General features: G+C 42.4%; 1 protein-coding gene across 11 annotated transcripts in view; it reads left to right on the top strand.

Annotated features, from left to right (window-relative positions):
- The window catches only part of NAV1 (neuron navigator 1), a 269,078-nt gene that overhangs the window by 213,797 nt on the left and 33,284 nt on the right, over positions 1 to 21,997 (top strand). For 7 of the 11 annotated variants that reach the window (XM_077481467.1, XM_077481466.1, XM_077481463.1 and 4 more), the window contains 6 exons: positions 6,365 to 6,486; positions 8,136 to 8,314; positions 8,584 to 8,746; positions 12,477 to 12,630; positions 13,843 to 13,937; positions 19,497 to 19,607. In XM_077481467.1, coding sequence (XP_077337593.1) covers positions 6,365 to 6,486; positions 8,136 to 8,314; positions 8,584 to 8,746; positions 12,477 to 12,630; positions 13,843 to 13,937; positions 19,497 to 19,607 — 824 coding nt within the window. The remainder of the gene's footprint in view (positions 1 to 6,364; positions 6,487 to 8,135; positions 8,315 to 8,583; positions 8,747 to 12,476; positions 12,631 to 13,842; positions 13,938 to 19,496; positions 19,608 to 21,997) is intronic. The other 4 variants (XM_077481470.1, XM_077481474.1, XM_077481471.1 and 1 more) reach the window with 2 other exon arrangements.

Here is a 21,997-nt window from a genome sequence, read left to right as displayed (position 1 = left end):
CTGAATACTGCAACAAGATGCACCAGGCAGTACAAAAGAAAGTACAAGAGAAAATTAGCAGGAAAACACTTTGAGCCCTGTTGATCTCATGCAGTGTGTCGGAATTATGTGATTAAGAACATAATAGTCATTAAATGTTAATTTTGTATTTCTCAGGTTTCTTACATCATTCTGAAATTAATGTTGTGTTCAGTTTAAAGGTGTCTTTCATAATCACCAAAAGTTTTTCAGGAAGCAAAACTTTTGAAAAAATGTGTTATCCAATGTTTCTAAGTCAGTTGCCAAGTATACAATACTCAAATTAGTCACAAGCCAAATATTGCCGGTCCCTCCCTTTATTTCCTGAGCCTAAAGTCTGAGTTATTAAGAAAGTTTCATCTGCTATGGATACTGTAACAGACAACTCGCATGGTCAAGGGCATGGTCTGTGTATGTGTCACCCAGACTTTTGTGTTAATCAGGTAGATTAGTTTATTGGCTAATTATCAGTAGACAGGGGGTTAGTAGTGAGGTTGTGAGAGGCTCAGGTTGCAGCCCTGGCTCAGGCAGCAGAGAGGGGCCTATAGATCCTAAATCAGGTGGCCCTCTCTGTTGTCACTCAAGGTAATGCTGTTGCAAGAGTCAGCCACTACTTACATAAAATGACACCACTGGATGTCAGTGGCGTCACTAGGGTTGTTGTCACCCGGTGCGAAAAAAAATAGTGTCACACCCCCACCAACTATCGTCCCCCCTCAGTACAGACCCCCCTCCACTAACTACAGACCCTTCTCCTGCAGTATAGATCCCCCTCCCTCAATACAGACCCCCTCCCTCAGTATAAACCTCCCCCCTCAGTACAGATCCCTCTATCAGTACAGACACCCCCACCACGGTGCAGACCCCCCCATCGGTACAGAGACCCCCACCTCAGTATAGACACCCCCACCTCGCTGCAGACCCCCCATCGGTACACACACCCCCACCTCAGTACAGACACCCCAGTGTAGACCCCCCAACAGTACAGACACCACCCTCAGTTACAGACCCCCGCCTCAGTGCAGAACCTCAGCAGTACAGACACCCCCCAGTGCAGACCCCCCTCAGTACAGACACCCCCCTCCATGCAGACCCCCAGTGTGCAGGCACCCCCCTCTGTGCAGACCCCCCCACAGTACAGACACCCCCCAGTACGGACACCCCCAGTGCAGACACCTCCTCCATGCAGATCTCCGTGCAGACCCCCCCAGTGCAGACCCCCCAGTGCAGACACCCCCCTCTGTGCAGACCCCCGTGCAGACCCCCCCCAGCAGTACAGACACCCCCCCCAGTTCAGACACCCCCCTCTGTGCAGACCCCCGTGTAGACACCCCCCAATGCAGACTGCCAAGTGCAGACACCCGCCCCCAGTGCAGACACCCGCCCCCAGTGCAGACCCCCCAGTGCAGACACCTGCCCCCAGTGCAGACCCCCCTCAGTACAGACACCCCCCTCACTGCAGACCCCCCAACAGTACAGACACGCCCCCTCAGTGCAGACCCCCCAGTGTAGACCTCCCAACAGTACAGACACCCCCCTCAGTGCAAACCCCCCTCAGTTACAGACCCCCGCCTCAGTGCAGAACCCCAGCAGTACAGACAACCCCCTCTGTGCAGACACTCCCCTCTGTGCAGACACCCCCCTCCATGCAGACACCCCCAGTGCAGACCCCCCCCACAGTACAGACACCCCCCCAGTACAGGCAGACCCCCGTGCAGACCCCCCCTGTGCAGACCCCCCCAGCAGTACAGACACCCCCCCAGTGCAGACACCCCCCTCTGTGCAGACCCCCGTGTAAACACCCCCCAGTGCAGACCCCCCAGTGCAGACACCCACCCCCAGTGCAGACACCTGCTCCCAGTGCAGACCCCCCTCTGTGCAAACAATCCCCAGTGAAGACCCCCCTTTGTACAGACCGCCCTTCTGTGCAGACACCCCCCCCTTACAGACCTCAGAACAGCAGTAATCATACACACACACCAGTGCGTGTCCCTTGAGCTTGGCTCCTCCTCCTCTTTGGATGTAAACAGAGAGGAGGGGGAGACGGCTTAGTTCCGCTCCGGTGAGGGACACAGCCGCGGCGCGGTACACAATGCAGCAGGCGGTGTTGATGGTGCCACTACCCACGGGTGTCACCCCTATGGCGGGTGTCACCCCTCTGGCGGGTGTCACCCGGGTGCGGCCTGCACCCCCCCCCCACACCTGCCTAGCAACGCCACTGCATAGAGTCCTACTGTCCACGTAAGGACAGATGAATGTTAGGCCTAAACCAAAGGGCAGTTGGCAGAACTGCTGACCTCTTTCCTTTCCAGGGAACGCCAAAAAGCCTACTTGGACCTAGTCCTAGAGAAGGCTGAAGACAATAAGAAATTGAAAGTGGAAATCCTCTGATGCCTGGGGCTTGTGTATGTGTTCAATGCATACCCTGCTGGACAAATAAGGGGGTTTCCAGGTGCAGGAACGTATTCATCTTACAAAGAAATAGCCGGAACTAGAAAGCGTCACCATGACCCAAATTGTGCAGGTCACAATAGATCATTTTCAGACATCAACCCTGAGGGTGTGGGTGAACCAGGCTGGCCCAAAGTTGACAGACCAACTGGTGGATCTAAGGAGAACAGTATTTGGTCTCCAAGATCCTCCATGTCAGCTCTGCACCTGTGCAGTAAAAGCTGCCTTTTACTCCAGTAATTATAAACTGATTTGCAGTGACGAGGAGCTTGAAATGTGTGAAATAAGTCTCTGAAAACCACTGAGTGGTCTGTGTACAGAGAAGCCTAACGTTGGGAATGACTAGAGGCAGGTACAATGCTGTGATGAGATGAGCAGGGACAATATGCTTCAAAATGTGAAATGTGATACCACCATGGACATGTCCATGTTTACCCACCCAGGTTTAGTCATCAATCTTAACATACTGAATTGTGTGTTCAAAATATGTGGACAAAGTCTACATGCTCTCCTGGACTACGAAAACCTAGTTATTATGTTAAACATTTGACCAAACTCTAGGTAGGGGTTTTATGTGTACACAGTGACCATACATGCATATGTGAGATAATATTGGGTGACTTGCCCAGTGCCACATCTCAATGACTCATTGCCACAGACCGCTAGTATCCTTAATGATGATTTGGGTCTTTTAGTAAGAAATGGACATTGTAGGGTTGGTGGTTAAGTCAGTTAGGAGACACCAGTAAAAAACAACACAAACAATATACCAAGGTGCCAAACCTTATTGGCTATTGGAAGTGAGTAAAGTAGTCCCAGTAGTCCTGCTGTGGTAGAAATCCACTTGAGGATAGAAGAAGTAAAAAGGTAACATGCAAAACACAGTGCAAAGACCATTATATACAGTATAGTGTCCTAATAAACAAGCCAGATAATAGTGCTGATGGCTTTATACATTTCTTGGCTGTGAATGTCCAAATATGAACTAATTCCAGTTCCACACATTATACTCAATTACATGCCAAAGCAATAAACACTCTTGTTTTGGTGTTGAATTAATGTGCCCGGATGCCAATCTCATATAAAAGCCACTTTGAGTCAATAAGAGGTCAAAAAAAGTCCACACATTAATTCAATACCCAAACAAGAGTGTTTATTGCTTGGGCATGTAGTTGAGCATTATATGTGGTATTGAAATTAGTCCATAATTGTCACTCGCAGCCAAGACATTTATAAAAACATCAGCACCCTCATCTGGGTTGTTTATTAGGACACCATATATACTCTCAAGGTCCTTGCGCTTTGTTTTGTGTGTTACCTAGGAGGCACCAATACATCTTTGTTATGATGGATTATGCCACACCTTAACCTCCAGGCTGTTTCTTTAAGAAATACCTTCTCCAGAAGCTTTGCACAAGGTTCTCAAAAGGAGTCTCTGACAGACCAAGCCTCTGCCCTTGTTGTTTTAACCTGGATAGTAAAGCATTTTTTTCTGCCAGTAAATACCTTATACAGCCCACTTCCTGTTTCTTGTCTGGTAAAAAGCCTAGTCTTATGAAATCATGCACAGCTCTCTCTCTCTCACTCTCCTGTGAGTTTGCCAGGAAGGATGGGGGATGAGTCATAAGAGGACCAATGTGAGCTGCAGAGCTGGAGGTCTGCCTCCATGTGTTTGTGTAAATCTAGGAAGTGAACAGGCAGCAGCTTCAGCTGCCCACAGTTAAAATGGTTGCAGCCAGACTCAGTGGAGGGAGATTGCTGCAGCATATTTGGCAAGTACAGAATCACAGTATATATAAAATAATATGCAAAATGGTTGGAGGGAAGCTTCAGAATGACAAAGATGTTTTTATTACAAATTATGTTAGCAGACTGCTGTTCCTTTTTAAACACTTGTACACTTTGGTGTACCACCCCCAGACAAAGCGTTTGGTGAAAAGGTTTGAAGGGGTTGAAAAAACCCTTGAAGTTTTTCACCTTAATGCATTCTATGCATTAACCTCCCTGGCGGTATGATTCAGTCTGGAATTGAGTGCTGAAAGCGGTACAATTATTTTGCATGGAAATCTGGCGTTTTATTTTGTAGTCCTGTAATTCTTAGGAATAACGCTCTGAAATCTCTTCAAACCAGAGTCTAGCAGACATCCCGGGTATGATAAAGTTTATAATATAATAAAGAATAATAAAAATTATTCAATAATGTAATCAAATCCTAAAACACTGAAAAAGGGACACGTTTTGGTTGCTATGGACAATCTCCAAATTCCAGGCAGAAAAAACAGTATTTATAATATAAAAGTGCATGCAGGGCATTGCACAGACCACTAGGGACAAAGGGGGTGTGTATTTTTTAATACAGTACTGTAATCTGTAAGATTACAGTGCTGTGTGTGTTTTGTGTCTTTTTACTTTTTTGAATTTGCCGCCGTTCTCCGCTCCCGTGTGCCGTAACGTCGCAGGGAACGGAGCTCGTCGGCATTCGGCACTGTGAATCGAGCGGAGGACAGCTCGATCACACATCGCGGCGGACATCGCTGGGTCCAGGGGACAAGGTAAGTAAGTCTTCCTGTGTCCTCCCTGCATCCAGCGAAGCCATCCCGAGTCTGGCTCGGGGTTACCGCTTCTATCAGTAAATTCCTAACCCGAGCCAGACTCGGAATTACCGCTAGGGGGGTTAAAGGTGAAAAAACCTTCTGTAGAGCAGCAGCCCCCCTTTTACTTACCTGAACCTGATCTTTCCAGCGACGAGAAAGAGCCCAGCAGCTCCAGCCACTGTCTCGGGTCCTCATTGGACAGATTGATAGCAGTGGGAGCCATGGGCTCCTGCTGCTGTCAATCAAATACAGTGACACGGGAGCCGGGGCTGAGTACTGATGTCTGTGTCAATGGACGCAGCAGCAGGACACGGGAGCAAGCCCACACGAGTGCCCCCATGGATTGCGGCTCTCTAAGGGGGCACTTGATGCGGAGAGGATCCAGGGGCACCAGAGGAGGATCAGAGCCACTGTGTGCAAATCCCTTGCACAGAGGAGGCAAGTATACCATCTTTGTTATTTTAAAAAAAAAAAAAACCTTTATGATCACTTTAATAAAAAAAAATATTGAAGAAGGGGGTAGACCAAGATGGGAGAGATGGGACTGTCTGTTGCCCCATTTATTGTTTGCGATCCACAAAGTTCCCCATTCCTCAATAGCAGAGTGCCTGTCCCTTGCCCACAGGAAGTAAGAGCAGAATAAGGATGTGTTCTCAGATCTTCCTGACTGCACTGGGGTAGTTAGGCATAATATTGTCACAGATCCTAAGGTGGCATCAAAAAGTTTTGAGACTAGTTTTGGAACATACCATAGGCCTATGCTCACCCAGCTGCATCATTCATTCACAGAGTTCTTTGAATGGGAGAACTACCAATACTGACAGCCTTTGTGGCTGCCCGCTTGTAGTTCTGAATGATCTGCAAAATTATGTGCATTTATAGTTTTTTTTTACAAAGGCAAACTTCTTCTTTAAAGTAAAAAAAAAAAAGCTTTTTTTTATTTTAATTTTTTTTACCATTCGTTAGCCAGGAAAAGTTAGCACTGTTACCCTGTACTTTCTGTTCACAAAACACAGAATACGTTATAAAGCTAAAACATGTGTTTGATTAAGTTTATCTGCAGTCATAGTGTACTGGTCCTGTAATACTGAAAAAATTGCAAAAATGGCCTGAATTTCCAAGTGGCCTTGTCCCTTCAGCCTGGCACAGAATGTAGTGATTTCATCAAGCCCTTCTCTGTGTTCCACAGCAGAAGTATATTTTCTCATGTATTTGATTTCATTTGTAGTGTAGTGTTTATGCAGCTGCACCCTGCACTGATGATGAGCTGATAACTCTATATTAATATTTTGTGGTTCTAGAGCTGCGAATTAGGCGCCAGAATTCTTCTGATAGCATCTCCAGCCTAAATAGCATTTCCAGTTTCTGCAGTGCCGGAAGTATCAAGGATAGTGATGCCAAAAAGAAGAAGAAGAAGAGTTGGGTAAGCTGTTTCTTGAGATAACATATAAAGAATATAAAACATTTTGGGATAATGCACGTCTTTTGTTATCAAAACATATGTGCAAAAAGGAGTCCAAAACATTATAGATCATATTCAATCAATGTAATGTAACATTTGATACTTTTTGTTGTCCCCTGCCATGAATGTTTTAGAGAATGTTTCAGTGAACTGATCTTTTAAGACCCCTTTCACACTGGGGCCAGGGCTGCATTAGTGCTAAAGCGCAGCTTGTTTTAGCAGCTTTTTGACCTCTAGCGGGGCGCTTTTCAACCCAAAGAAGGGTGAAAAGTGCCTGTGTTGTGGCTCTTCCGAAGCACTTTTCAGGTTCATTCATTTCAATGGGTAGGGCTTTTGGGAGCGCTGAATACAGCACTCCCAAACCAACCCAAAGATGCTGCTTGCAGGAATTTTCCTAACGTCTCGCAACGCACCATCCGAGTGTGATGAGCCACACTGAAATTAATGGGAGGCCTTTTTTCAGGCGCTTTACAGGCGCTATTTCTAGCGCTAAAATGCCTGAAAACCGCCTCCGTGTGAAAGGGGTCTAAAGGAAGTTGAAGACTTATATTTTGCATAAATTGGGAGCACCTTCACCCTCAGTTGAATGTACACCTAATAATTATTATTCAGAAAACTGATCAGTATTATTAAAAGTCAATGCAATTAAAATACAATACAATCCATACAATTAAAAGTCATGGACATGTCAGTATTGGTGGATAATGGCTAACTAGAGCATTCTTTGCTTTTCACAGGAAAAAAACATTGATAGTAGAATTTGTGTACATGTATGCTGGCTAAGAGTTCTCCAAAAGATATTCTGGACATTAGTGAGGTTTTGGGTAAATGTTACTATGTTTGAGATGGGCTGGAAAACACATATTACAGGAATGCTGTAAAATTCAGTTTTTAAAGGAATATGAAAGCTGTATGCTGACTTGATAACAGTATCCCTTTATCATTATTATGTTCATATACATTGTTTTATTTCATATAATTTTCATATTTTTTTAAGTGACCATGTCTGGTATTAGAATTAAATTCAATTAAATTGAATTAAAGTGGTTGTAAACTATTATATATACCCAGTGAAGTGACTAGCCTCAGGTGATACACAGAAAGGAAACAAATACTCCTACATAAGTTGTACCTGTTTATCTGCGGTGTTCTCTTCTCTACAGCCATTCAAAGTTATACAGCTTTCCCAAACTTTCAGAAAGCAGGGAGTGGGGGGCTGAAGTTACACTCTGCAGAGCTCAGTGAGAGTTTATTGGAGCCAGGAGATGTAACCCCCTTCACACTGCACACAGGAACAGAGCTGAGGCTGTCAATCACAAGCTGTATGCTGGAGCTCCCTCCTCTGTCACCTTTTTATTCTTGATGTCAGGAAACCTTGTCAGAAGTAACTTTATCAGATAGAGGAATTAAGACAAGAATATACTATGCTTTGTTCATGTCAGAGGTTCACAACCACTTTAAAGCTATAAAGTGTATGTATGTATGTGTATATATATATATATATATATATATATATTTATTTATTTATTTATTTATTTTTTATTATTTATTTTTTTCGCTCGATGGGTCCATATATTATTTTATATTCTACTTTAACTTATTTTTTACAGCTGCGTAGCTCTTTTAATAAAGCATTCAACATGAAGAAGGGACCCAAGACAGGCAATTCTTATTCTGATATTGAGGAAACGGCTACTCCCGATTCATCTGCGCCAACCTCTCCGAAACAGCAGCAAGGACCTCCAGGTCCACCATCACCTTCAATACACTCATCACCATCCTCTTCTGTGTATGTATCTCTCCTATGGCTTTGTTATGTGTATGAAATTATAGTCTTTTTTTAATGCTGTAAGGCCATTTGAATAGTTATGTAGCATCTAGCAAGTACTCTAGTTATGGAGCATCTAGAAAAAGCAAACCTTTGAATATAATTTTGCTTACTCCGCCTGTCCTTGTATTCACTAGGTCTGTATAGTTTATGCCATAACTAAACTGAGTGAAGGCAATCAACTATTCATTCAATGCAGATTCAGCTAATATTTCTTTCTTTCTATATAGCATATTTGAGACTCAAGAAGGGGAAGAGCCAGAAAAGAGAGAAGTGTCAGAATTACGTTCGGAATTATGGGAAAAAGAGATGAAGTTAACCGACATTCGTTTGGAAGCACTTAACTCTGCTCATCAACTGGAGCAACTACGGGAAACTATGCACAATATGCAGGTAATGAAAATGTCTTGTAGGTGGCCTAGTTTATAAAGACTGGACAAGAGGAAAGTGTTGTTTATAGCAGTGCATCGTAGCAAGCATCAAATTAGTTGATAAAAGTTACACCACCTCTTTTCTTTACGGTGAAAACAAGCTGCTATGTACATAACCATATGCAATATCATATTGCCAGATGTCGGTTCCATAATAAGTTATTTATTTAAAATTAGTGATCTTTTTTTTTTTTCAGTATGTTGTTATTGTGGATACCTGCACTGTGTTCACGTACTCATAAGCCTCGCCCCTGCCTCCCTGCATCATAAACCTCTTATAGGGCCGGCGTGAAGAGGTTAATGTTAAGGTCAACTGGTAAATTTTAGTAATTTAAGCTGGCCATAGACAGTTTGAATCTCAGCCAGTTTAGCAGGGACTGGCCAAGATTCAAATCATGTCTGGGCAGGCTGATTGTACCCAAGTTAATTGACCGATTAACTTGGGTACGACCAGCTCATCAGATTTTTCCAGCGATTATTGCTGCTGCCAATAATCATTGTGTGTTCTCCCAGTCCCGCTGGAAGAACACAATAGCTCCACGAGAGGGATTCCCCCATCAACTCTGACAATGGTTGCAGGAAAGAAAATCACTCCTCTATGGCCAGTCTAATTATAGTGATTCACCTCACTTCAGACCTCGCTCGTCGATAAAGTGATTGAAGAGACAATTTTTTTCCTATAAAATCAACAAACATGTGTCATACTTACCTCCTATATTGCAGTGGATTTGCACAGAGCAGTCCAGATCCTCCTCTTCTCAGGTCCCTCTTCTGTAATCCTGGCCCCTCCCTCCTGTTCAGTGTCCCCACAGCAAGCAGCTTGCTATAGGGGCACCCAAGCCGAGTCACAGCTCCCTGTGTACATTCAGACATGGAGCCCCGACCCGGCCCCACCCCCTCTCTACCCTGATTGGCTAGCTGACGTTGATTGACAGCAGCGGCAACCAATGGCACCTGCTGTGTCTCAGCCAATCAGGAGGGAAAATCTCGGACAGCTGAGACACTCATTGACACCGCTGGACAGAGAGGGACCTCAGGTAAGTGTTAGGGGGTTGCTGCTGCACACAGAAGGTTTTTTATCTTAATGCATATAATGCATTAAGATAAAAAAACTTCTGCCTTTACAATCACTTTAACATATGTTATGGCAATTGTTAGTGCATTGCATTAAAGCGTTTTTTAACCAAATACTTCATATTCCTGATATGTGCCTGCTGTACCGTGTACTTGTATGATAAAGTATCCTTGTATGATAAAGTATCCTGTTCTCTTTGTATTGCTTCCTTTATGTGAAATCCCTGGTGTTCCTGCCAGTCCCTTTGCTTTCCTATTAAAACTGACCACACTAAGCAGGAGAACACATCGTGGTCAGTTCTCTAGCTATGCTGGGAACTCAGCCTGCTCTTCTCAAATGATCAGACTTGACCTGACACCCCCCGCTGCACAGCCATTCACTGGGAAGCTCAGTGTGCTGCTGCTTCTCCTCCTCCCAGCTCTTATGCAGCTGAGGACAGAGGGAATGTGATCACTTATAAAAAAGGAAAAAAAAGGTATTTATAATGTTTTTTATATCTATACAAAAATGTTTTACCTTTTATTTGTATTTTAAAGTGAATGGGTTGTTTTACAAGGTGATCAATTACAATCACTTTAAGGCAGCTCATTCATTTGGCAGTTAATTTAAAATGAATAATACTGCAATGCACTGACATGCACATGGTGCTTTACCATGGAATGCAGTTACGCGCATCACCACAAGGCATTGGTGTAATGACAGTGTTTCGAAAATCTGTAAATGTCATTTTTACCTTGCTGTTTTAAAATGCACAGCCATTCAAAATAGTCAACTTCTCAGCTGTCAACTTTTATGTTTTAAACATAATAGGTAGCAATGTTTTTTCTATGGAATGTTGATTTATATATACTGAAAATATGCTTAGTAGTGTACCCATGCAAAGTGAACACCGCTAAACCCTTTAAGCAATCATGTACAAGTGCAGTATTTTACTAATTGATATTTGGTAAACCCAGCTCAATTTGTAAACAGACTGTGTTAACTGACCTTCAAAATGGTACCAAGATTTCCTCTTGTTGTAACACTGTGTGGCATAACATATCTACAGTGCTTTGAAAAAGTATTCACACCCCTTGAAATTTTCCATGTTTTGTCATGTTACAACCAGAGACGTAAATGTATTTTATTGGCATTTAATGTGTCAGATCAACACAAAGTGGCACATAATTGTGAAGTGGAAGGAAAATGATAAATGGTTTTCAAAACTTTTTACAAATAAATATGTGAAAAGTGTGGCATGCATTTGTATTCAGCCCCCTTCACTCTGATACCCCTAACTAAAATCTAGTGGAACCAATTACCTTCAGACGTCACCTAATTAGTAAATAGAGTCCATCTTTGTGTAATTTAATCTTAGTATAAATACAGCTGTTCTGTGAAGGCCTCAGAGGTTTGTTAGAGAACCTTAGTGAGCAAACAGCATCATGAAGGCCAAGGAACATGCCAGACATGTCAGGGATAACATTGTGGAGAAATTTAAAGCAGGGTTAGGTTACAAAAAAATATCCCAAGATTTGAACATCTCACGGAGCACTGTTCAACCTATCATCCCAAAATTGAAAGAGTATGGCATAACTGCAAACCTACCAAGACATGGCCGTCCACCTAAACTAACAGGCGGGCAAGGAGAGCATTCATTAAAGAAGCAGCAAAGGGGCACATGGTAATTCTGGAGGAGCTGCAGAGATCCACAGCTAGGTGGGAGAATCTGTCCACAGGACAACTATTAATTGATTCAATACTTTGTAGAACCACCTTTCGCTGCATTTACAGCTGCAAGTCTTTTTGGGGATGTCTCTACCAGCTTTGCACATCTAGAGAGTGAAAATTTTTCCCATTCTTCTTTGCAAAATGGCTCAAGCTCTGTCAGAGTGGATGGAGACCATCTGTGAACAGAAATTTTCAATTCTTGCCACAGATTCTCAATTGGATTTAGGTCTGGACTTTGACTGGGCCATTCTAACACATAAATATACTTTGATCTAAATCATTCCACTGTAGCTCTGGCTGTATGTTTAGGGCCGTTTTCCTACTGGAAGGGTAACCTCTGCCCCAGTCTTAAGTCTTTTGCAGACTCTTAACAGGTTTTCCTCTAAGATTGCCCTGTATTTGGCTCCACCCATCTTTCCACCAACTCTGACCAGCTGCCCTGTCCCTGCTGAAGAAAAGCATCCCTACATGATGCTGCTACCACCATGTTTCACGGTGGGGATGGTGTGTTCAGGGTGATGTGCAGTGTTAGTTTTCCACCACACAGAGTGTTTTGCTTTTAGGCCAAAAATGTTTATTTTGGTATCATCTGACCAGAGCACCTTCTTTCACATGTTTGCTGTGTCCTCCACATGGCTTCTCGCAAACTGCAAACAGGATCAAATGCTTTTCAGATATTTATTTGTAAAAATAATTTGAAACCATTTATCATTTTCCTTACACTTCCCAGTTATGTGCCACTTTGTGTTGGTCTATCACATAAAATCCCAATAAAATACATTTATGTTTTTGGTTGTAACATGACAAAATGTAGAAAATGTCAAGGGGTATGAATACTTTTTCAAGGCACTGTAAATGACAGTTTAAACTTTTTTTTCTAAATTAGCACGTTTACATATTTTTTTAGCTTGAAGTTGACCTTTTGAAGGCAGAAAATGATCGTTTGAAAGTACCACCCTTCTCAGTAAGTTCAAGTAACCCGTCATCTTGCCCATCCCCACGGCGGTCCCTAGCTTTGACTCTCACGCAGTCTCTAGGAATTCCTCCATCATCAGATACAGGTAAGGAGATATCATCAGCAACTTTGAAGAACAGCAATACTGTACCAAATTTTTCTTTTCAGATGGAAAGACAATCTGACAGGTTGGGTATTTTCAGCATATTCTCCTATTTGTCAGTGGGCAGAGTGGTATGCATTCATGTTAGAGATAGATATGCATGAGTTGGAAAAAAATTACTTTGACTTATGTTTATCTAATCCCCACCAAATGTGTTAGCTTACCTCTATAATAACAGTTTGCGATATTAAATATGTAGTGGTCATAAATGATTATTAAGCCAAATGATATGAGATATGAGCCACAACTCACACCTTCTTTAACCTGTTTTGGTCATCTGCATTACTCTAATAATGTGCAGTGAATTATCCCTTTCCTTTTCTCCATGGATGCATAGTCTGAGATTCCCACTGGTCATTTTACATTGGGCTAGATATAGACCATGCATGGCCTCTGGTTCTTGCTCTTGCTATAAAAAATAGAAAGTGCTGCACTTTTGTGTCTGCTTCATCATCAGATTAGGTTTTATTTCTGGTCTATTAACATTCTTTAGGACTCTTGCACACTGCAGCTTGAAAAAACTCGGTACAACGTTTTCTTTTTACTGATCTAAAATGCAATAAAAAACAAAATAGAAAAATCTGCATTCCCAGTCAGTATTTTGCATTGATATGTGCGCATATGAGCATAACTATTAATGGATTTTGTCTAGCAATGTATTGTGCAGGTCAATGTGTATACATGCAAAAAATACACATGAATACGTGTAACACAAATGTTTGAAATTATGTCCAGAATGCTGACGCTCAAGTACCGTGTGCAAGAGGCCTGTTACATATTAGCCGATATTCCAAGGTACCATATGTTGAGGAAAGTTCAGTTCCGCTTCTGTGGTGAATGTTAATGGTTGCAGCGCATTTCAAATGTGTCAGACAAGCACTTTAAAATGCATATATATGCTTGCTATCACACTAACCTATACATACTCACCTGTTGTAAGCAATGCTCATATTATTTACATTGCTTACAGATTCTGGGTTGTCTCTGAAACAAGTTAATCCTAACATTAACAAACAATTCCATACTCAAACATCAAATTAAAAGCAAGCCTTTTATTGTCACGTTCATCTTCTGCATAAAAAAACTCTGGATTGACTATAGGCTGACAAAAATAAATTCTACAATAATAATAAAATTGCGGTGCATCTATTTCAGATCTTTCTCCAATGGATGGTATAAATGGGTCTCTTCAGAGGGAAGTGACACTGCGTGCTGTTATAAGAGTTCCGCCACAGCATATTATTAAAGGGGTACGTTTGTATGGTCTCTCACATTACAATCTTCTGATATGTATGTTGAGGTGTAAGTGTTTGCAATTTCATTTGTTAAAGCTGAAGGGTTAAATGCCTGTTTAGTCTCGTTTCGTAAAGTAGAAGAATACTTACCTTACTCCTCACTCCTGCAAGATTCTTCCCAACCAGTTTGGGGATGCGCGGCCAGTCCCCCAAAGCCAGTTATGGCGCTGCTCCCACATTGAAGTCATCACATACAATGAATGAGCAGCACCAAACTTGTGATCCCCACAGCTGTCTAAAAGTGGGTTTCCCTCTGTGTAGCACTGCAGATCAGAAAGCAGTGCCTGTGTATGTAATGAGCAAAATGATCTATTTTACATATTGTAAGGGCCAGCTTTAAACATGTAGATTACAGAGAAGTAGTCCAGACTCCAAAAGTATGTTTAAAGACTTCCTGCCCATGTCTATTCATTAGGCCCCATTCACACCTGAGCGTTTTGTAGCTTGAAGCCTGAAGCTAAAAAAGTCTTGAGGGGAAAAAATCCATTATTCTCTATGGAGATGGTTCACATCTGCACTCACATCGGGCAGATTTGGGCGTTTTTGGAGCAGGAAGCAGATGACAAAATCTAAAAACATAGCAACAAATGATGAAACAGATGATCATTTTTCCTATTGGCTAATTGAAAAAACACCAAAGCTCAGAAACGCCAGAAAACATTGCATGGAAATGCGCAAATACGAGTGACAAAATGCCGGAAAATCGCTTAAAAACAGTACGCTCAGGTGTGAATGGGATCTTAGCATTGTATCTAACACAAACAAAGAAATGTGTCAGCACTGTCCCATGTGGAACAAACGATTCATCCTCCTGGCTAGTTACAGTATAAGATAAACTAGGTCTGCTTATAGCTGCAGGTCTTTTATAGCACAGCTTGAATGCAGTCTTTCTTTCTAACACACCCACACACAAAACCCAAAGAACATTTAAGTTATACCCCAAATGGAAGAAAGGTGCCACCAACGGTTAACACCCTGTTTACCTTAAAATATGTTGATGCAGCAGGTAAACCCTATCCATGATTTGCCATAAATAGCCCTGGACTGAAAGGGGCTTTTATCACAATATAAATGATATACCTAAACAGAATAATTAAAAGGAGTATACCTCTTGAAAGCTTTATTGAAGCCTCCCTATTCATCACTGTACTTCAAATAGGCTGCATATACAGCAATACATCTGCTCTTCTTTCAGTGCATTTTTCTATACTATGTGCTGCAGCAAGGGCAGTAACCTACAATGACAGAGTGAAAACATACCTGAGTTGGGATTGGCAGATCTATATCTTCTACCACTTTTTATGGAGGCATTTCTCTGAGATTGCAGCCACTTAGGATGGAATTTTTGGTTCCCCATACAACGTTGTAGAAGATGGCACAGTAAATCAGGTAGTTCTTTTGTCTTTCTTGAAAAGCCATATATGGTATTCTTTCAAATGTCAAGTAACTGGCTCACTCCTCAGTCATAACGTTCTTCAGCCATTTACAGGCCTCAAGCAGAGCATAAAAGAACAAAGTATTTTTGGCACTGTGATATTGCTTGATGCCAGTTGTACTTTGCATTGTGGTTATTTTAAAAATGAATGTATTATTCTAATTATATTGTATATGTCAATGTAATCAATGTATTATAAACAATTTGTCAGTGTTTTCATGTCATAAAACGTCTTGCTTTAGTGTTTAGTTACATATGTATAGGGAATTGTGAGGGGGAGGAGAGAATGAAGACCGCCACATTTGACTATTACATTTTAAAATGATATAAAATGTTTTAATAAACATGTTATACTTACCCGCTCTGTGCAACCGTTTTGCACAGAGCAGCCCCAAGCCTCCTCTACACAGGTGCTCTGGCTCCCCTTGTAATGCAAAGGGGATTTGCCTTTAGTAAATAACACGAGAATGGGCTCAGGTAAGTATTAGGGGGGCTGGAAAAGAGAGAGCTGCACACAGAATTTGTTTTACCTTCATGCAGAGAATCAGCATAAAAAAACTCTGCTTTTAGAACCACTTTAAGAATTTGCATCATGCTTAGAGGTGTTGGACAATTAGATTGTTCAAATACAGGAACTTTTTTACTAAAAATTATGGTGAGTGAGACACATGACTGTTCTCAGACCAATGTGAACCAATTGAACCAATTTGCACCAGTAGTACAATTTTTCCCAGAAGTTGGGAATCTTGTGTGTGATAATAGTAATTTTCTATCGTTTGAATTGTTTGTTATTGCCTCCTAGGTAGGGCTGCAACTAATGATTATTTTCATAATCGATTAATTGGCCGACTATTTTCTTCAATCGGATAAAATCATAAAAAAAAAAAACATAATATGCAATTTTTCCGTTTATTTAAATGTAATAATGAAAAAACTGTGTGTTACACTCAAACTGCAGAATAAAACACCAATGATGGTGCACTATTCCTCCCGGGAACACCAATGATGGGGCACTATTCCGCCCAGGAACACCAATGATAGGGCACTATTCCTCCCAGGAATACCAATGATGGGGTACTATTCCTCCCGGAAACACCAATGATGGGGCACTATTCTTCCCAGGAACACCAATGATAGGGCACTATTCCTCCCAGGAACACCAATGATGGGGTACTATTCCTCCCGGAAACACCAATGATGGGGCACTATTCCTCCCAGGAACACCAATGATGGGGCACTATTCTTCCCAGGAACACCAAATGATGGGGTACTATTCCTTCCGCGAACACCAATGATGGGGTACTATTCCTCCCGGGAACACCAATGATGGGGCACTATTCATCCCAGGAACACCAAATGATGGGGTACTATTCCTTCCGCGAACACCAATGAGGGGGTACTATTCCACCCGGGAACACCAATGATGGGGCACGATTCCTCCCGGAAACACCAGTGATGGGGTACTATTCCTCCTGGGAACACCAATGATGGGGCACTTTTCCTCCCGGGAACACCAATGATGGGGCACTATTCCTCCCGGGAACACCAATGATGGGGCACTATTCCTCCCGGGAACACCAATGATGGGGCACTATTCCTCCCGGGAACACCAATGATGGGGCACTATTCCTCCCGGGAACACCAATGATGGGGCACTATTCCTCCCGGGAACACCAATGATGGGGCACTATTCCTCCCGGGAACACCAATGATGGGGCACTATTCCTCCCGGGAACACCAATGATGGGGCACTATTCCTCCCGGGAACACCAATGATGGGGCACTATTCCTCCCGGGAACACCAATGATGGGGCACTATTCCTCCCGGGAACACCAATGATGGGGCACTATTCCTCCCGGGAACACCAATGATGGGGCACTATTCCTCCCTGGAACACCAATGATGGGGCGTATTCCCCCCCCGAGAACACCAATGATGGGGCACTATTCCCCTCCCAGGAACACCAATGGGGCACTATTCACCCCCTCCCAGGAACACCAATGGGGCACTATTCACCCCCTCCCAGGAACACCAATGGGGCACTATTCACCCCCTCCCAGGAACACCAATGGGGCACTATTACCCCCCCCCCCGGAACACCAATGATGGGGCACCCCTCTCAGGAATACCTAGGAGTGGTAGGATGGGGCATTTGTCATAAAAAAAATCATGTACTGTGTATGTTTTATCTCACTGTTATATTAGCTGCTACCTTTCACAGTCAGTGTGCAGCTCGCCAGCTCAGCTCCCCTCGCGGCTGCTTCTCGCCTCTCTGTTCCCTCGAGGCTGGGCGGGGCTGAGAAGATCAGTGAGGAGCTGACATCAGAGGAGAGGAAGAGAAGCGCAGAAGCGGCGCGGACGTGCCTTGTAACATACGGCGCCGCCTTGTACACAGACAGGAGGAGGATTTATTTAACGGACGGACAGGGAGGAAGGTGCAGACCAACTAATCAAAAATTATTGATTATTATCGATTAATCATTGCGGTCCCACTCCTAGGAAAGCCCTGCATAGCCCAAATCTTAGCTGTCAATGGTAATGCTTAGCTGGGATGCAGTATTGGCAACCGTGAGTATTTTTACTGCCAGCCAGTAAAAAAGGGGCACTTTTCTCCTGCCAGTAAATGCCAGTGACAGGAAAAGGTTGCCAGTAAAAAATATGGCTGTGACGCTCAGCTCGGAACTGTGCAAGTGCCGTTTAAAGTGGTTGTAAACCCTTACAAACCACTTTGACCTACAGGTAAGCCTAGATTAAGGCTTACCTCTAGGTCCAAGAAATATCTCCTAAACCTACAAGGTTTAGGAGATATTTGCTGAAAGACAGGCACCGTAAAGACAGGCACCGTAAAGACGGTACATGCGCCATAGACATCGGCGCACTGAGCGCGTCGCAGTTAACGCCGATATGCCGCGGTGGCTCCCATGCTCGTGCACGGGAGTGACGTCATCACGGTTTTGTCGAATGACAGCGGCGGAGTAGCGAGACCCACCGAGAAGATGGATGCTCTGGACTACAGGGGACATCGGTGACTTCGCTGGCTCCTGTGTCAGGTAAGTGACACATAATGGACTACTATGTGATGCATAGTAGTCCATTATGCTTTACCTTTGCAGGGAATCAAAGAGAAAGTAAACTCATCAGGGTTTACTTCCTCTTTAAGTCCATAGCTGGCCAAAACCATCCGAGTGTCTGCTACAGTGTGTTTGGGCAGCGCCGGCGGGGATGGGTCTGGTGGAGGCAGTGCCTGAGCATGTCATGTAATGTCATGGTGCAAGGGAGTCGAGCAGAGCGGTGGCCAGGATCAGAGAAAGACTTTCAGTGCTGTGTGGCGTGAAGGCACCACCTGGTGTGGAGAGAAAGTGTCACTGTCACTCAGGAGAGGACGTGTCATGTCAGTAAGTGGTCACCATCATCTGTGCTGCTGCACACTACTGTCAGTGTCACTGTGAGAGTCAATTTCATGTGTGTGCATGCCTGCCCATTCTAATTTCTTGCCCTCCTGAGTCTTGTCCCTAAGGGACTTATATTAAAAATATAATTGCTAACTGCATATTATGCTTTTTTTGTAGCCTAAATAACAGAAATTTGCACCTAAAACTGTAATTTTGTAACTTTTGGAAATGACAGTAAAAACTTGGCTGTGCCAGTAAATTTGGGGTGTTGCATCAGTAAATTTCAATCTGGTAGGTTGTCAGCACTGATGGGCCGTAGTTAGCAAGGGTGGTAACTACACAGTTTGATATTCAGGTTTTACAAAAGAGTATATAAAATATTTTAATGTAATACATAGTTGTATAGGTGGACCAAAAATGGTACAATTCTATTTCGTTCAATCAATACAAAATAAATAAATGAATGGAGCAAATAAATAGAAAACCACAATATACAGAGCGCTATACCCATAGTTGAATCAGAGAAAGCCACAAAAAAGCAATATAATGCATGATCTAATTTGTTCCAGTGGCAAAAAAAAATATTCTTCCTGATCCCACAGAAGGCATTGGATATTCACTGGATCAACAGTCTATGGTGTTACTAGGCATAAATGTTAACATCCAGTTATGTTTTTTTTATTTAGGAATGGGAACATGAAGGAAATAGGACCATAAGGCCAGTTGTACACGGGCGTAATAATTTACTGATGTTTACTCAGGAACTTGTTGACAGAAAGTCCGTGAGTAAAAAAAATGTGTGTAAAGACCTCAGTAATGTTGATTATAGGCGAGTAAAGATGAGTAATCTTATAGACTAATAAAATTCTTCTTCATTGCCAGTGTTGTAATATACAGTTTGGTCCATATATATTTAGACACAGGCACAAATTTCATACTTTTGGCTCTGTATGACACCAGAATAAAATTAAAACAAAACAATCCAAATACATTTGAAGTGCAGACTTTCAGCTTTAATTCAAGGGTTTGAACACAAATATTAAGTACAAATTTTAGCAACTGCAACCATTTTTATACACAGTCCCCCCACATAAATTATTATAATCATAAATAAAATGTTCATTTTTAATATTTTATTGAGAATCCTTTACTGGCAATGACTGCCTAAAATCTGGAACCCATGGAAATTACCAAAGACTGGGTTTTCTCCTTTCTGATGCTTAGCTAGGCTCTAACTACAGCTGTCTTCAGTTGTTCTTTGTTTGTGGATCTTTCTGCCTTTAGTTTTGCCTTTAGCAATTGAAATGCATGCTCATTTGGATTGAGATCAGATGATTAACTCGGCCATTGCAGAATATTCCACTTCTTTTCCTTCAAAAGCTCCTGGGCTGTTTTTGCAGTGTGTTTTGGATCATTGTCAATCTGTACTGTGAAGTGCCATCCAATCAACTTTGCTGCATTTGGCTGAATCTGGGCTGACAGTGTATTCATCCGGCGGCTTCTGTCTTCTGTCACATCATCAATAAACACCAATGACCCAGTGCCTCTGGAAGATGTGCATGCCCATGCCATCACACTGCCTACACCATGTTTTACAGATTACATTGTGTGCTGTGGATCATGAGCTGTTCCAAGTCTTCTCCACACTTTTTTCTTCCTGTCATTCTGGTACAGAAAAATATTAGTTTCATCCATCCAAAGAATGCTTTTCCATAACTGGTCTGGCTTTTTTAGATGTTTTTTGGCTAATCTGGCTTTTCTATTCTTCAGGCTTATGAATGGTTTGCACCTTGTGGTGAACCCCTCTGTATTTGCTCTTGTAAAGTCTTCTCTTGATTGTAGACTTTGACAATGATATGCCACTTGGAGAGTGTCCTTCACTTGTCTGGATGTTGTGAATGTTTTTTTCACTTGTCTGGATGTTGTGAATTGTTTTTTCTTTACCATAGAGAGAATCGTGCGATCATCCACCAGTGTTGTCTTCCATAGACATCAAGGGCTTTTTATATTGCTGAGCTCACCAGTGCATTCTTTTTTCCTCAGAATGTACCAAATTGTTGATTTGGCCACTCCTAATGTTGCTGCTATCTCTCTGATGGATTTATTTAGTTTTTTTGAAGCCTTAATATTCATGTACACAGGATGTTTTAAAACCTCCCCTGAACGAGGGAACTTGACAGCTAGTAAACGTGTTTAGCCCCGCTTAGTCGCGTTTTAATTTAGAAGCATTTTTTTTGCATTGCAAATGATCAGAAATGTATCTCCATTAAAAACGCTTATAAACAAAGCGCAGCTAAATGCGAGTTACTGCATTTACAAGCTGTTCCAGGCATTTGGCATTTCATATGCCTCTGAACATGCGCCCTGAATGCATTTTTTTGCTTTCCAAAAAATGCTTCTAACCTCAACTACTTGAAACGACTATAAACGACTCGGTGTACATGTGCTGATAAAATAACAGAGGAGAGTTCAGGGGCAGCTAAAAAAATGCCCAACTGCTCCTATACGTCCGTTTACCAGCAGTGTACATGAGACCTTACAATGGCCTGTTTCACTTGCATGGACAGCTTCTTTGAACGCATGATGTAGGTTCACAGCAATAGGTTCCAAATGCAAATGCCACACTTAGGCCTCATGTACACTGCTGCTGCTAAATGGACGTTTAGGAGCAGTTGGGTGTTTTTTTCAGCTGCCCCTATAGCTTGAATATGTTTTGGTAAATACCTGAAAAATCTAAAATTGTGCCTGTGTCCAAATATATATGGACCTAACTGTACTCCTTTATACTCACATAAACATGTTTATAGATGAGTAAACATGTGTTTGTGAGTAAATTACTGCACTCAAATGTAACATTTTCTGTATTTGTTTTACTGCTCTTTACTTAACGCTGTATTACTGATCTTTACTCAGCTGTGCGCATGGTTGCATAGTCAACAATGCATCTCCATTTCATATCCGTAAAAAACATGTCTTTTTTTACTCCCGTGTGCAAGAGGCCTAAGTCACACCATATGCATACTGTATTTTATTTACTCCCAACATTGGTAACCTGAAATGTGCACTTACTGAAAATACACCATCATTTTTATTAACGCAAAACTTTATTTCCTAAATATAGGTGTGTATTGGACAGGCCATCCATTTGATAGCTATTCATTTGTGAATATTTATAATGAACGTGCTC

This window comes from Lithobates pipiens, unplaced genomic scaffold, assembly GCF_037356315.1.
Source record: "Lithobates pipiens isolate NorthernLeopardFrog02 unplaced genomic scaffold, aLitPip1_a1.2 Scaffold_16, whole genome shotgun sequence".
Classification (NCBI taxonomy): Eukaryota; Metazoa; Chordata; class Amphibia; order Anura; family Ranidae; genus Lithobates; species Lithobates pipiens.
This window is presented reverse-complemented; position numbering and strand designations above follow the sequence as displayed.